The sequence below is a fragment of the Pteronotus mesoamericanus genome, unplaced genomic scaffold (assembly GCF_021234165.1).
Source record: "Pteronotus mesoamericanus isolate MK-2021 breed Mesoamerican mustached bat unplaced genomic scaffold, CSHL_Meso_final contig_82, whole genome shotgun sequence".
NCBI classification, from domain to species: Eukaryota; Metazoa; Chordata; class Mammalia; order Chiroptera; family Mormoopidae; genus Pteronotus; species Pteronotus mesoamericanus.
The window spans coordinates 1,231,009-1,246,790 of record NW_026555265.1 but is presented as its reverse complement, the minus strand read 5'-3'; the positions used below and the strand labels follow the sequence as shown (position 1 = coordinate 1,246,790).

At 42.0% G+C, this 15,782-nt stretch overlaps 1 protein-coding gene across 1 annotated transcript in view; it reads left to right on the top strand.

Annotated features, from left to right (window-relative positions):
- Nucleotides 1-15,782, top strand: part of ETV5 (ETS variant transcription factor 5) — a 57,532-nt gene that overhangs the window by 14,106 nt on the left and 27,644 nt on the right. Inside the window, exons 6-7 of the mRNA XM_054585078.1 lie at nt 12,729-12,858; nt 13,771-14,058. Of these exons, the coding sequence (XP_054441053.1) occupies nt 12,729-12,858; nt 13,771-14,058 (418 nt within the window). The remainder of the gene's footprint in view (nt 1-12,728; nt 12,859-13,770; nt 14,059-15,782) is intronic.

Genomic DNA, 15,782 nt, shown 5'->3' with positions numbered 1-15,782 from the left:
AGAAGGAAAATTAATACAAAGAATCTCCTTCTATATTAGCCAGACTTAGAAGAGAAATCTTTAAAAATCACCCCTGTCATTATTGTTAGACCTGCTAGAGGTAAAGAGAGGACAAGACCGTTATCCCAAATGCCATTTAGCAACAGTTGATGACCAAGGACATGACCAGCCGAATTCTTTACCCTGATAGACTTGCCCTTGGACCATAGGTCAGCCTGGAGGATTCTACTGCTCCTAAGGCCTACAGCAGGGCAGTCTGCCTCCCTGTGCATAGACCCATTTTTATCCTGAGCTCTTCCCATGGCCCTCTCAGCCTTTGGAGGGCGGGAGCAACCTCCAGTTCCTTGCAACTGAAGAGGTAAAAAGCCTTGAGGACCAGGTTTGTGCTTCCTATCCAAAGCGATCTCCTCACTGCCTTTTAGGACCTGGCTGTCATCCTTGAATGGGGCCACATTTTTTCCTCTCAGGAGGGAGAGTGAACAGGTAGGGGAATCCTTCAACCCACTTGAAGGGTAGGGCACCCTCCACATGCATTTCAAGTGGTCAGCCTGAGTGGTACTATCCCACCTCTTGGGTTGCAGTTGTACATTATACAGTGACCTCCCAAATAGACTTTCATGGGGGAAATTCAGCTTTTCATCTTCTGACCAATAGTATTTCAGGTGCTGATTTGATTTTGAGATACCATGTGCTAGTTCTGCCGACCAGCTGCTGCCATTGTGGAAAGAGGCAAAGAAAGGAGAAAATTTTTTGTGGGATGTTGTAATCATTTGGCTGGGACTAGCAGAAGCAAGCCTCCGTATTGCCTCCTTTCCTCCCCATAGTATGAAGCCTCTAGATGATGTAAACATTATAGTTCTGATGATATAATCCCAGCAGTGTAAAGAATGCCCCCAATAAAGCCCTGTAAAGTATAATCCCCCTTTGCCAAATCAATCCCCTTCTCACAGAGAAATTAAAATCCCTGTATAAGTGTAAAAATCATGATTTTCATCTTTTGCTTTAGCCAGAAGGGCTTTGTTTTGGGGTCTAATGGAAGCTTCAACCTGGGGACCCCTTAAGCTGGAACCACTCATGTGCTTTGGTATCTTTGGAACTGGATTTCTCCGTTGTTGACTATATCTTGTCTCATGTATTCCCCATTCCAGAGAGAGCAGTAAGGCCATAAAATACTCATACTCTAACACCAGCCCTATGGAAACAAAATTTACAAACACTTCATTCTCAAGCCAATGCGAACACTGCAGCAAGTTGTTATTGAAGCACCAATCCTATGTCAGGCAGCATTTCCCTCCGAGAAAGAGAAAATCTACAAGCCTGATATATTATCTGTGACTTTACCTAGACCCATGTAGAGTCCTTAGCAGAGATTTAAGGTTATCCGAGATAAACAGAAATAGAAGAGAGGCTTACAGAGCACAACCTCCTGGTTTTAACTTCTCCGTGGTATCCATTCTAATTTAAATTGTCTAATTTAAAACCCAGGTGGGAGAAACTCTATCAGTAACTCTAATTCCTGTATCCTGGGAGAAATTCCACTGCCTTTGCAGCGGCCCTTTAGAGATGTTTCAGATACCACTCTCTACTAATGCTATTTATACAGGGGTTTGCAAAAGTAGGTTTGTAGTTGTGAATATGCAAAGCACAGCGTTTAACCTTATATTATTATTTATTTATTCATTGCATTTATCTGTATTAATTGTCTTATTATTCTTGTTATTATTTTGTATCCTTACTAATAATTTATCTTTTAGGTAATGATGGCTGGTAATTTAACCTGCTTTTGCCTACCCCTGTGTATTGTCAAGGTCGGGCTGGGTTTTTTTCTAAGCTCCCTTTCCTCCCTTTAATTTCTAATGCTTATATCCAAGGCTTCTGGGTTTTCATGTTCAGAATACTGAAATAATCTTCTGATGACCCTGCTAACCCTGTTTTTCTACCATGCCCCTTGTGAATTGACAGAGGCCTCACTGGAGACACAGTCTCCACACTTTCCTTCAAGTACCTATCGCTTTTTAACAGGAGCTCACCAGCACTCTGCTCTTGGGCTTGTCCCAGTCACGTTCCAGCTCTTGAATTTCCAAATACTTGGTATAAACTCATCTACTCTTGTGTGCAAGGAAGATGTCTTCTCCCTTCACCTCTTACCCGACTCTACCGAGGCCTGGCTCTAGTCTCATGGTTATTATTTCGCTCTGGTATTCCCCAGTCGTTTTTATGAGGGTCATCGGGGCTAAATCTCATGCTTGGGTTGGTCCTGTTCCTGTACCAATGCAACCCTAACCCTCTTTGTTGGATCTGTCTTTTCCCTTAGCTTAGGACATAAGTTCAAAGTCTTTTTTTTTAAATGCTGATTATATTACCCCAAATTTCTAGCTCTAAATTATGAAAAATAGACTGTTTTCTTTGTCCACACACCAACTCCTAAAGCCTCTGTTCTGCTGACTGTAGATTTTCCCACTGCATAGGAGAAACCTGATTCCTGGAGCCAGATGTTCCAGGAACTAGCTTTATCAGTTGCTAATTTGGCTCTTTTGTTATTTATTGTGCAGATGATAATGACCACAAAGGAAGGACTTCTACAATTGTTAATTAATGAATTTTGCTACCTTAGGGGCCCTGAAATATACCACCAGGATGATAGTTGGTCTTTTGGTCCTTGCTGAGAAATAAGACAAGTAGGAAATAACCCGGAATAATCAATGCCATAACCCTGCCTCCACCCCCAGGCCCCACCCCCACCCCCAGTCCTCCACCACCACCACCACCGCAGCCACCACCACGAGTAATCAGATTAGTCACTGTTCTTAAATTCTGAGTACTGCTGCTGCGGCAATCCTGAAGAGATCATTTCCTATATTCACTGTTAGCCAATCCATGCCAGAACAGAAGCCTTGCTTTCTTGTAGGACTTTGCCCAGGATAACGCCCGCCATCCTTCCGTGCAGTCTGAGATTGCAGAATGAGCCTGCCCTGAAATCTGAGCCCCTGTATGTGCTTTGCTCACCCAGGTGTTGGCTGCACCGGGTGTTTGTCACATTTCCCCTGAGTTGCATGAAGAGCCTTATTTCTACACCAGAGTCCAACTACAATCCTTGATTCCCAGAATATTCTCCAATCCAATGTAATTTCTTTAACACAGTTTAGGTCTTCAGCTCCACGTTCCTTTCTGATCTCCTAGCTTGGTAAGCTAGGTTGGCCCAGTCGGAGCCCCTAGAAACTCATGTGTCATTTTTGCCAAAGGCTCAGAACACCAAAAGCCCAGGCCACCCCTTTCAAGCTTTTGGCCCTGGCTCTGCTCAGCCTTTACGGGCAGGAGGAGCCAGACCATCTGCTCTAAAGGGAAGAGCATGAAGGAGAACTCCAAGGAACAGAGCTTTAATTCTATTTAATTTTGCCAACCTTCACAGGTTGTAACGTCTTGAGGACTCTGGGGATGAAATCTAATGAGGTGTCTAGCTGTTCTGGTAATGTTCTAAACCTGCTGTGCATGTTCATAAGGAGTGGACCTTCTCCATTTTCTTTCCAAGAATGCTTTGTGGTCTTGAGTGGGACATATGTTTTAGTTCCTATTGTATGTATGTTATTATCTACATGGAATTACTGAGAGATTTTAGTTTTGTTAATATTTTGTATAATTGCTGTTGTTTTACCCAGGCAATGGTAGAGGTGACAGGGGGCAATAGTCATGGGGATAGGAGTAGTAGTTCTCCTTTGGCCTCCTCTAAGGTGTTCCCTTCTCCTTTCTAAGTGAACCAGGTCCCCCTCTATGTTCCTCCCCCCAAAATTGAGAACCACTGGCTTAAATGTTAGAGTGTAAGCAACATTTGTCCTTGTGTGATTTTAGATTCCTGGAGCTGTATAATCCAAATACATTAAAGATACAGGATAACCATGACACTGTCCTTGCAATTTGGAGATATGCCAGGAGTGACTTTCCTCATGTGTGAATGCATGGTTTTGAAGTATCTTGGAGATGGGAATGTTATATCTGCATCACCAAATTATTTTTAAACATATTGCTACATTTGCTGCATTTATCTGTGTATAGATTTTTTTCTTTCTAGACCATTTGAAAGCAAGTTCAGACATTTTGACATTTTACATCCAAATGCTTTCGTGTGCATCTCCAAAGATTAAGGACACTCCTCTACACAGCCTAAGACAATTAACTTTTATTCACTAACACTCAGAATCCCCCAGGTTTCCCCAAATGTCTTTTATAGCTGATACTGATGCTGTTTTTGACCGAGGATTCAGTTAAGAACCACACATTGCATTTGTTGTTATGCCTCTTTCATCTTCTTCAATCTATAACAGTCTGCCTAACATTTTTTTTCCAAAACATTGAGGGTTTTTTGAATTTTTTTAAAGAGGCCTGGTCAGTCGTTTTGCATTTATTGACTTCCTTAGGGTACATTTTTAAAGGATATGTAGAAATGCAAACAACCTACAGGAATGCTAATCTTAGATCTGGAAATCTCCTGTTGTCAGTTCTGTCATGTCTGATATCCATGTTATTGTGTTGACCTTGAAACACTGGTAAAAGGACAAGTGAGTCAGATGGAGACACTTGGGTCAAAGAGGCTGTGCATGTTTGAGGAGAAGGCTTTTGAGGGACTCAAAAAAATTTTTTAACACGGCTCACTGAAGAGCTGATTTTATTATTTATGGGTGATTTTTCACTATATCCAATTTCTTTAAGTGAAAGGGTTTTTAAAGATTTCATTTGTTTATTTTTAGAGAGAGGGGGGAAAAGGGAAAAAGAGAGGGAGAAGAAACGTTAATGTGAGAGAGAAACATGCATCCAATCCATTGCTTCTTGCACACCCTCAACTGGGGGCCTGGCCTGTAACCCAAGCATGTGCCCTGATAGAGAATGAAACTGGTGACCTCAGTTTGCAGGATGATGCCCAGCCCTCTAAGCCATACCAGTCAGGGTTCACTCTATTCAGTTTTTGAATATGTGCTTACAAATCTTAACTGTATCCGATATTTAAGAAAATGGTACGTTCCCCTACACCTTCTCCAGTTCTTTTAGAACTGTGCCCCCTAACTAAATTTGACAACACTTCAAATTTTTATTTTTGGTAACTGTTCCCAGGCAGAGTCAGTGTTAATCATTCAAACGGGTTTGAGCATGTCTGTTACTAGGTTTGGAAATCCAAAAGGCATCTCCTTTTCCAGATGTTCTTTTTTTCAGTTCCAGAACCACTTACTCTATCTCCCTTGAACCTCCGTGTTTCTCCGAAGAGGCTATCTTATCCTTGTCATTCACTAGGGCTGCTATAGCAATTTGCAAAGAATATTGAAATATTAGGAGAATATTTTATGCTTGAAATGAATTTCTAATCTTCTCATCCCTAGAATAAAAACATTATTTCTGACCTCTTCTGATAATATGGTACAACTTAAAAAATAAACTGCATACTATCTACCTAGCTATTTGAACTTTGTCTCAAAATGTGTCCCAAAAAGGGCCAGAGCTAAGGAAAGACTGCAGTGTGTTGGGAGGTAGGCCTTTTGGCTTTGTTGTACTCTTCAAATTGAAGAACCCGCGGGGCACTGCATCTGGTGACTTAAGCCCCTCTAATCTTCGGCAATGGGGTTCTCTGACAAGTTAGGGGTAAATCACAAAAGAAGACACAACTACCTTCCAGGTGGCTTCTTCGGTTCTGTTTTGCCGGTGTTATTTTTGTATTCGTATGTCCCACTGCTTGATCGTCTTTCCCTCTGCCATACCGCTGAACAGTATAGACAAATGTCTCGGGCTCCTTCATCCCCACGCTCTTAAACGAAACAGTACGTGTTTCTTAGTATGGAGTGAAGTAAATATGGGTGGTAATGGTCTAAGAGTCGAACAGTGAGCTAAAGCTGGCAGCAAGAGAGTGGTGAGCTTAGGGATAGACCTTCACTTAAGATTGCGGCTCCGGAATCCTGAGAGGTCTCTGACCACAACTGCATACGTTGCACATCATGTTTATTCACAAGTGCTGTGAGAGGCTTTGGAGACGTAGGCTGGCCACCTGAGACATGGCCTCATGGGCATGCCATTCTGATCAACTTCCGCATGAGACAGAACTTTCCATGTAAAGTAAGAAGAAGATCAGGGCCCTCGAGTGTGACCAAATAAGGTCCTCCCTGAGGTCAGGCCTGCACAGCTGATATGGGAAAGATGAGTCTGCACCAGATGAAGGTAGTGAAACTGAAGAAGGGAGGAGGAAAACCCCAAAACAGTCTGAAGTGCAACAGCCAACAACAAACAGTGGAAGGCAGGCAAAGCCTGGGTGTGAGGTGGGGAAATAAGGGTGGACTTAGTCTTTCTCCCCCTGAAACTTCAGTGTCACTGATTGGCAATTTCAACACTCAGGACCTGCATAAATGTATTCACAACAAAGTCTGTGACAAGTTGCAACTTTATTGATTATGAAACACCAAAGGAAAGGTTTATTAGATGAGGTGTATTTTGTCTTTCAAAATTTTTTTTTTCTTTTGATTTAAATTGTTGTTCATTGTAACATTCAACAGTGTTTTCCTTTGTTTTGATCCTTGGTGCCATAAGAATGACGTTCTCCACCAGCACTGGCATAGGGTAGCTCCCTTGGACAGATCGCACAGGCCTGTATTTGGGGGTAGGAAACAGATTTTGTCAGCAAAGGGAATAATTCTTTCTCTTGAATAGGCCAGTTTGTCTATTTTTCTTTTATTTTAAAACGATTGGATTATTTCTTTGAAAGACTGCTTCTATACCATCAAGGGAGAAAGATGAGCTAAAATTTTAGAAATCCTAGTAAGTATTAACTCAATGATACTGTTTGACCAGGACAGGGCTCCTTTAAAAAAAAAAAAGGAAGAAAGAAAGAAATCTAATTGAAATAATATATAGCAATCATAAGTGTACAGCTTGATAAATTTTCACAAACTGTATAAGCATTTAGATCCAGGCCCAGAACTTACCAGAATACAAGAAGACTCCTTGTGCCCCTTGAACAGGCACTACTACCCCCAGACTCTAGAGTAACTTCCATCCTGACTTTAAACATCATAGATTAGTCTTGTCTCCTTTTGAATGTTATATAAATGGACTCACATGGTATGTATTTGTGTCTAGCCTCTTTGGCTCAACATAATTATGAAATTCCATGTTGTTAAGTATAATTCAAATTTCATTCTCATTTCTTTGTCATGCTGAGATTTTGTTTAGGGTTACCTTGAACCTATAGATAAATTTGGGGAGAACTGATTTTTATAATATCAAGCCTTCCAACCCATAAACATGTTATATCCTTCTGTTTATTGAGAATTCCTTTAATTTTTCTTAGTGTTTTATGGTTTCCAATTTAGGTATCTTACATTTTTTATTGGATGTGTTCCTAGGTATTTGATGTTTGTTGCTATTGTAGATACATTTTTAAAATTTCACATTGTTTAAGTCACAATGTATAGAAATAGTTCTTTTTATATATTGGCCTAATGAATGATCTGGGTAAATTAGCTTACTGATTCTTATACTTTGTGGACACTTTTATTATTTTCTATGTACCCAGCCAAGCCATCTGTGAATAATAACCATGTATTTCTTCCTCCCGTCTTTTATTTATTTTACTTGAATTATTACCATGGCTAGAATCAAGCCTGATTTTTTATCAGTTTGTCAGATAGAAAAATCTCCCATGGAATTCCCTAGTAAGAAAAGCAATTATGAAGTTAGTTGATTTGTAAACATCATACTAGTGATGTTAGGGTGGTCTACAAAGCAGTACGTTGCACTTTGTATTGTGTACCCACAGATACGGACTTACAGCCTTGTCAGCCAGCCACCCTTGTCTTCCCTTTACCCCCGACAAGCAGAGAGTCTCATTTGTACTTGTGCATGGATTCTTAACATAGTTCTTGTAGTCGAATAGGGGTCCAGACAACTCACTGTAAGTGTTCTTGCCTCCTCAGTGGCATTAAGAGATATTGTCAAGAAGCAGTTTCAGGAGGGGCAGGGCATTTGGAGAAACGGTACACGTGGCAACAGTGTGGTGTCTGGCTGGTCAGTGACTGGCTGTAGGAGATACCAGGTCTACCAGAGGAGTTGTTTAAATGAGGAGAAGATTTTGGCCAGCTAGACTACAGGCCGGAGAATGAGATCTTTTAGATGGAACACTAAGACTGGAAGCAAGAATTGTAAGAAGTAAAAGCTATAGGAGTCAAGAGATGTTAGCTACCAGTGGGAGGAAGGAAGGGACCTTGGGCGTTGTGGAGGCCTAGAGATAGGGGAAGGGGTAAGTCCGTGCATGCATTCAGGTGAATCAGGTGTACCTCCAGCTAGGCAGTGCTAATTTAGTAAACATGAGGAGACAGACCCGAGAGGGGGCAAAAAGTATTCTTCCACTCCCTTTGGTGTTGTCTTCCTTTTTCATTTCTTTCTCTATTTCTTTTAATCCCTTTTCGATGTAGTGTTTTTCTCTCAGATTCCCTCTGGGAGGCAATATGACAGAATGAGTAAGAACTGTTTCAGTAGGAGTCCTGACCACTTACAGCTATGTGACCAGGACACATCACTTACCTTTTGAAGCCTTGGTTTTCCCATCTATAAAATGGAGACAGTGGAAGTAGCTTTCTTGCTGGGTTGGGAAGATCAAATTAAATGATGTGTGTAACAGCGACTCGGCACAAAGTAAATGCTGAGGGGTCTCTCTGGCTGTCGCTTTCATGGTCTTTCTACCTTTTTGTTTTCCAGAAATATTAGTTCTTATCTATTTTTCCCTTGTTCTGGAGCATTTTCTTTCAACTAGGTCGAACGTGGTGTTTTTGTTGCATTAGTTGAAAAAAGCTTTACATCCTCTATTTTTAATGTACAAAGTGGGGAAGAGAAATAGCCCCTGTTTCTGTCAATGTGGTAGATTACTGAAATGATAGCGGGGCGTTCTTGGTCCCTCTCCCTTCTAATAGCAGTAGTTCCAAGACCTTGAGCAATTCCTTTAACTCCTTTGGGCCTCAGGGTCTGTATCTGTAAAGGTAAGAGCCTAGACTAAGTGGACTGTGAGGCCCTAGTCCAACTCTAATTGTACCCTGAGAAGACGCTAAAAGTCAGATTCCTTACTGAATTATACCTGTCAAGAAGGAATGTGTCTGTTTCGCTTATCATCAAATCCCCCGCGCCTCCAGGGTGCCTGGCCCATGGAAGATGCTCAGCAAAAGAATGACTAAAATCTTGACAACAAGGAACATGGTTTATATTCAACCAGGAGTTGTTGTCACAGTTGTTGTCCTTAATTTTATGGGCTCACCTCCTATAACTCTGAACTTAAACTCAAAATTTCCAATTGTAGAAAATGTTTACCAACTCCAATGTCAACTTTTTTAGCGTTTCTTTTCAAACGTAGGAATTCAAACTTCATGAATATGTTAGGAGTTCATGATCCTTTCTCAATTTCAATTTCTGGCCATGCTGTATAGCCCTAGGTCTCTGCCATCATTTAGGAAGTGGCCTGTGTGAAGGTAAATACTCTATTTTTGAAAGCACAGTGTATAATTATACAACGTCATAGCACCATCTGCAAGGTGCTGTGCCATTTTCTTTATTTCTCAAGGCAGCATCACACTCCTCATTTTCCAAAGGAGGGAAGGGAACTCAAAGCAAGGCGCATTCTTGGGCTTCTGCATTCCCGCTTTGCTTTACATACCCATCGCTCTCTGACTGAGGCATGCCATCGGCAGCCCTTTACACATCCTCTGGCCCAGCGGTCCCTTTGGAGAGCTGAGCCCTCTTCCTTACCACTCACTGGGCCCTTAATGGCTTTCCTGTCAGTGATCTGTGAAACTTCCAATTCTCATTCCCGCTGTGTCCCATTCTCTTTTTTTCTCATTTAAATGGTTGTTCCTGGGGAAGAAATGTTTATGAGTATCATTGTGCCTAGCCTTGTAGGCTAGATGTGGTTAAGAATTAATTGGAAATACAGTTCATTTAGTCACATATTGTCTTAGTCCATTCGGGCTGCTATAACAAAATGCCATAGAGTGGGTGGCTTATAAACAACAGAAATTTATTTCTCACAGTTTTAGAGGCTGGAAGCCTGAGGTCAGTGTGCAGACATGGTCGAGTGAGGGCTCTCTCCTGGGCCTCGGACTTCTAGTTGGCGTCCTCATATGGCTCTGCCCTCTTTACCCAATTACCTCCCAAAGCTCCCCCATCACACCGGGCATCAAGATTTCAACGTATGGATTTGGGGGGGGACACAAACATTCAGAACATAGCACTCGTCAGTTATTTCTTGAATCATTCCTTATGTAGAGAACAGAAGATTCCAGGTATGAGACAATCTGGGGGTCGGAGAAGATATATAATTTAGAGCCGAAATGGTATGATACGCACTAAGAGTACTGTGTCGATTTAAAGAAATCAAGGTATCAGAAATAGCTGGCAGTTTAGATTCTCCTGCAAAATAGGTATATCTGTTCCTGAAGCCATTATAAAATTTTTCCTTTCAGGCAGCTTTGGTTTACCCTCTAGTTTCATTAGCAGAACTGGTAATTTTTCTAATAATGTGAAAATGCCAAGACATTTCTGAAACCGGAAATGAGAAAATTGAATAAAACCCTAATTGTTTACTTTCTAAACTTAAGGAAAACAGTGATTACAAATTATTTTGTTTCAATAAAGAAACGTAGAAAACTTTCAAAGACAGGGAACCTTTGTTTACATTGGGGCATAATCACCTGTACTTAGTATTTTGCCAAAACTTTTATGGCAGAATTGGTAAGAGAAGAGGCAAAGACAAAGGGGCCGTGCTGAGACCCACCAGAATTTCATTGGAGAAATGGTTTTCTGTGTCAAGTTGTCCTACTCTCCCTTCTCATTTACTAGCGTTTTAACAACAACAAGCTTAGCCATTTTCTGTGTCTCAATGTCTGAAAACATTTGATAACAATTGAGACTTGGCTGCCGTGATGTCACCATCAAAAAATCATGAGAGAGACTCTAATGACTTCTAAATATAATCTGCCAGTTCTGAACTTATTTCATGTATTCAGGAATAGCAGTTGGCATTATGTAGGAAAGAATTATGAAAACCTATCCTTTCCAGTCAGTCACTGGCAGGACTTTGCTTTATAAACTTGTCATCTGTGATAGACTCATCTATCTCATTTGTTCACTTCTGAGACCAGAAATCAGGGTTGGAGGAGGCACTGGAAAACCAGTTGCCCTGAAGATTGTTCAGTGTTATCAGACCAAAAAAGGATGATTGTTTAGCTGTAAGTCTACCTGGTTTAATCAGTAAGAATTAGCCAAGCTCCTGAAAATATTTTAGGAGTAAACATTGAGTCAAACAAAATTTTAGTGGGTTACCAGGGCACTGACTGTGGTCAGCTATTTAATGAGACCTTTTGATACACTGGAAAGTGGCTGGCACAAAAGCTTAACTCATTCTCCTCACCCACCCTCTGAGAGAGCTGGACAAAGTAGAAATTTTAACCTAGAACCAGAAGAAAACAGCCCTCTTACTGCAGCATCTTTAGAGTTTGTCCTTCTACTTTGGGTAAAATCCTCCCTCTAAAATGAGTTAGCTTCTAGGTAAGACAAAAAAGGCAAACCTGGTTTGGTTTGGTTTGGTTTGTCCACTGTAAGTCACCATGATTTGAAAAACTCTTGTCACTTTGCCCTCTCAGAATCACATATGGAATATGCAGTTTACTTCCAAACATAAAGCACCTGCTCTGTGTGCTATTTCATCAATTTAGGGAAAGTAATTGGCACCGTCTATGAAAGGATTAGTTATGAAAACCTGCCCTTCCTGGTTGGTCAGTAAAAAAGGCATACAGAAACACAAAGGTTTCCAGCATATTTCCTGCATATATGTAGCTTTTCCTAGGTTGTGGTTGGTCCTTTGTTGTGTTCCTTTGCTTTTAAACTGTTTTTTTAAAGATTTTATTTATTTATTTTTAGAGCGAGGGGAAGGAAGAGAGAGAGGAAGAGAAACACCGATATGTGAGAGAGAGATTAATCAGCTGCCCCTCTCACATCCCCAACTGGGGACCTGGCCCACAACCCAGGCCTGTGCCCTGACTGGGAGTCGAACCAGTGGCCCTTAGGTTTACAGGCCAGTAACCACTCCACTGAGCCACAGTACTCAGGGCTCCTTTGTTTTAAAACTTTTTGAAATGCCCCTAACATTGAATATCTCTTACTCAGACCTGATATTTAGAGTTGCTTGGAAAGGACTTTTAAAAAGTCATGTATTTAATTTGTAAATATGCCTCTATAATATGAAATGTATTTGCCAGAGAAATTTCAGGCCTTTGATAAGCTAATGTGTAATGTCTACCGGTAGATTTTTGGCTGTTTATTCTTTTTTGGATACAAAATTCTTCATGCCTGCAATTCTTGGTTTCCTATGACACTGCATTTGGGGGGCGGGTAGGGGGAGGACCATCACCTGCAAGATTTTTAAGGATTTTAGAGCCTGTGGGAAGCAGACCAACACCAAAAAAAATTCGGGAAAAAGACTTGGCTAATGAAAGTGTCAGATGATGGGTGATTTCTGAGTTTAAAGAACTTTTCATTGGTTTTAGATGGAAGAAGTCTCGATATTTAAGTGTTTGGCTTTCTCGGGCATGTGACTTGACATGAGTTCCAAGAACAGTCAGCTCGACACAGGGTCCGCAGAAGGAAGCATTGTGCTGCCTGCTAATCAGCTCTCCTCTCTCTGTGTTCCTCCCTCACCCCTCTTCTTGTTTCAGTGGTGCTTCATGCCCCACCTCCAACCAAGATCAAACGGGAGCTGCACAGCCCCTCCTCCGAGCTGTCATCCTGTAGCCACGAGCAGGCTCTCGGTGCTAACTATGGAGAAAAGTGCCTCTACAACTATTGGTAAGCGGAGCTGGAGAAGGCTGACCAGACAGTAGCCTTCGAGCTGTTTCAAATATTATTCAGCAAGACCCTCAGGAAAGCCCACCCCATCTCTCCCGGCGATGTCATCCTCTAGGTATAGGCCAGTTCAGATGGGGCCTTTGTGCTGAGCATAAAGTGTAAAACTGTTAAACCAGCTCTGGGGGTTGGGAGAACTGAGTTGATGGGGTACTGAGCCCCCTAAGGGGAAAAACCTTGAATACTGGGATATTTGATCTGTGGCTTCGAGGGAGGGAATATGTACTTCTTCATGTCTATCATATGTTAATGTGAACTTTAAGCACCAAAGAAGTAATCTTCAAATCAGAATATATGAAAAAGCCCTGATGCTTGTGCCCTTTACTTAAGAATATCCAGGCCCCAGGAATGAAGCTTTAATTTTAAATCATTCTTTGCTCTAGAAGTTAAACATAGATCTGCCTGAAAGGGGGGAGGAGAAGAGTTGTTAATTCAAGCAGTGTTACAGCAGAAATTTTTCTTTTACAAAGATTCTGACTAATTTCTGGGAACCCTGGAATACTTGGGAGAGGGGCTAGAAAACTCCTCCCAGCGCTTAATCCCCACCCCCTCCATCCAGCCACCTCTACACTCACATACATGGAGATTTCTGTTGGAAGGGGGAGAAAGGAAACCGGAAGCAGAGGCTAAAATTATCTTTGAGAAGAATCACTAGAAGTGTTAAATAAGTCCCTGTGACGCAGTGTGTTTGTCACTTTTCAGAGGTACAAATATTCCCTCAGGGCTGCCAGCAATTTAACTATGTTAATGCTGTCATTTCCTGGCAACCGAGGTCTGCAACATTCTGCTGGACCTGGTGACCAAGCTAATGGCTTCATTGCGGCTTAATGGTTCCTTCTCTTTTTCTGTTTACAGTGCCTATGATAGGAAGCCTCCCTCTGGGTTCAAGCCATTAACCCCTCCTACCACCCCCCTGTCACCCACCCATCAGAATTCCCTGTTTCCCCCACCTCAGACGACTCTGCCCACCTCCGTGCACCCTGCTGCCGCTGGCCCAGTACAAGGTGTGGGCCCTGCCCCCACCCCTCATTCGCTTCCAGACCCCGGACCACAGCAGCAAACCTTTGCGGTCCCCCGGCCACCACATCAGCCCCTGCAGATGCCAAAGATGATGCCTGAAAACCAGTATCCATCGGAACAGAGGTGGGTGCTGATCTGGGCTTCCTTTGTCCCCTCCCTGTTTCCTCTTGGCAGAGGGGAAGCAGTTAGTCATATTTACCAGGTATCTATAAAGTTCTCGTTCCACAGAGGCATCTTGTGTGGTAAGACTAATAATAATATGAATATCACCTATTTATATACATCACCCTGTTCCTGAGGTACTCCAAATGGTTTATAGACAGTGCGACATCCTGATGAAGCAGGAACAGCGACATAATTGGTCCGGTGCCCCCATTACAAAGCTAGAGAAAGAGTGACTTTCCCAGAATACGCAGTCTGGTGACCCTTACTCGGAGAGATTTCCTGGCTCCTCATTGGACGCCAGAATTGAACCGTGCTTCATGCCACCTGTAAATACTTCATTAACACTTTACTCACATATTACGGAAGATTGCTGAGTTTGGGGAGGTATCGTTACTCGTCTGATTTTAACACTTTAACAGTAGGAGATTAATTAAGGACCTTATTTATAACTCTCTACTTTTGAGATAGAAATCTCCTGGCTTCACTCTAGGTAGTTCTACATTTCTAATAAGGAAATTAAGGCACCAGGAGCAACTCACCCAGAGTCCCTTATTCATCAAACCAACTAATGTGTGAAGGGAACCTACTCTGCAAACACCAAACTTGGGCCCCATTCTTCTAAGCCTGTTATCTGCTGTGTCGTAAAATTTTGGATGCTTGTGGCCTTCCTATATGTAGGGTGTTTCTGAGGGCTTTTTTATTTTAAGCCTCCCTGGGATAAGGACATAGTGTAGGCACTTAGTTGTCAGTTATGTTACCAAGGGCTGCCAGATGGTGACCCTTGCGTTTCCATCCTATTTTTCTTGCTCTGCATTGGGTGGATGTGGGGGCGAGAGGCAGGAGAGGAAGGATGTTGGAGCACGCCTTCTCCAGGCCTAGTCCAACCCAAGTGCCTGCCAGTGTTTACTCAGAGGTCACGTTCTTTATTTCTAGATAAAATGCAGAAAAGCCATTAGCACTCTTAATCTGGTCCTACTCCCCTTACCCCCTTCCTGTGACCGTCACCATAAAGAACTACATAATTGGGCTGGTTAGTGTTTATTCCCTGGTGAGGCCAAATGCCACTAACACCAATGATACATAGGGCCAAAGGGGTGCGCGCTGACTGGGGGCTGGCTCACTAGTTGGCCTCCATCTGACGGAGAGCTCATCTAAGGGATGCAGCCACCACTGAGCTTCTGCCAGTTACTACCTTGTTAACAGCCTTGCACTTTTTCAGAAGAATTTGGAAATTTGGGTTTTTATGTAAAAATTCCAGGTTGCCTTTTTAAAAGTTGGCAAGTAATTCAACTTAAAAACAACAGTGACACTTTGCAGACTAAACAAGATCTCTCTGTGGGCAAAATTACCCTGTAGGCCTGCCAGTTTGCCAAGTCAGGCCTGGATGCCATTTTTATTCCAATAGTTTTTTGATTTTGTGTTTTTAAACAGCATCCTCCTGATTTTCTACAGGGATTATTAATTGAGGAGAAGGGATGGGGTGGGGCATATATTCCATATTTCAAATACTTAGTAAATTTTATATTTGTTATACCATGTGTAAAGGAAAATTACTTCATGGTAAGTCTCTTTCATTTTTATAGTCATGCACTGTTTAATCACAAATACATTCTGAGAAATTTGTTGGGCAATTCTGTCATTGTGCAAATACCATAGAGTACACTTACACAAACCTGGATGGT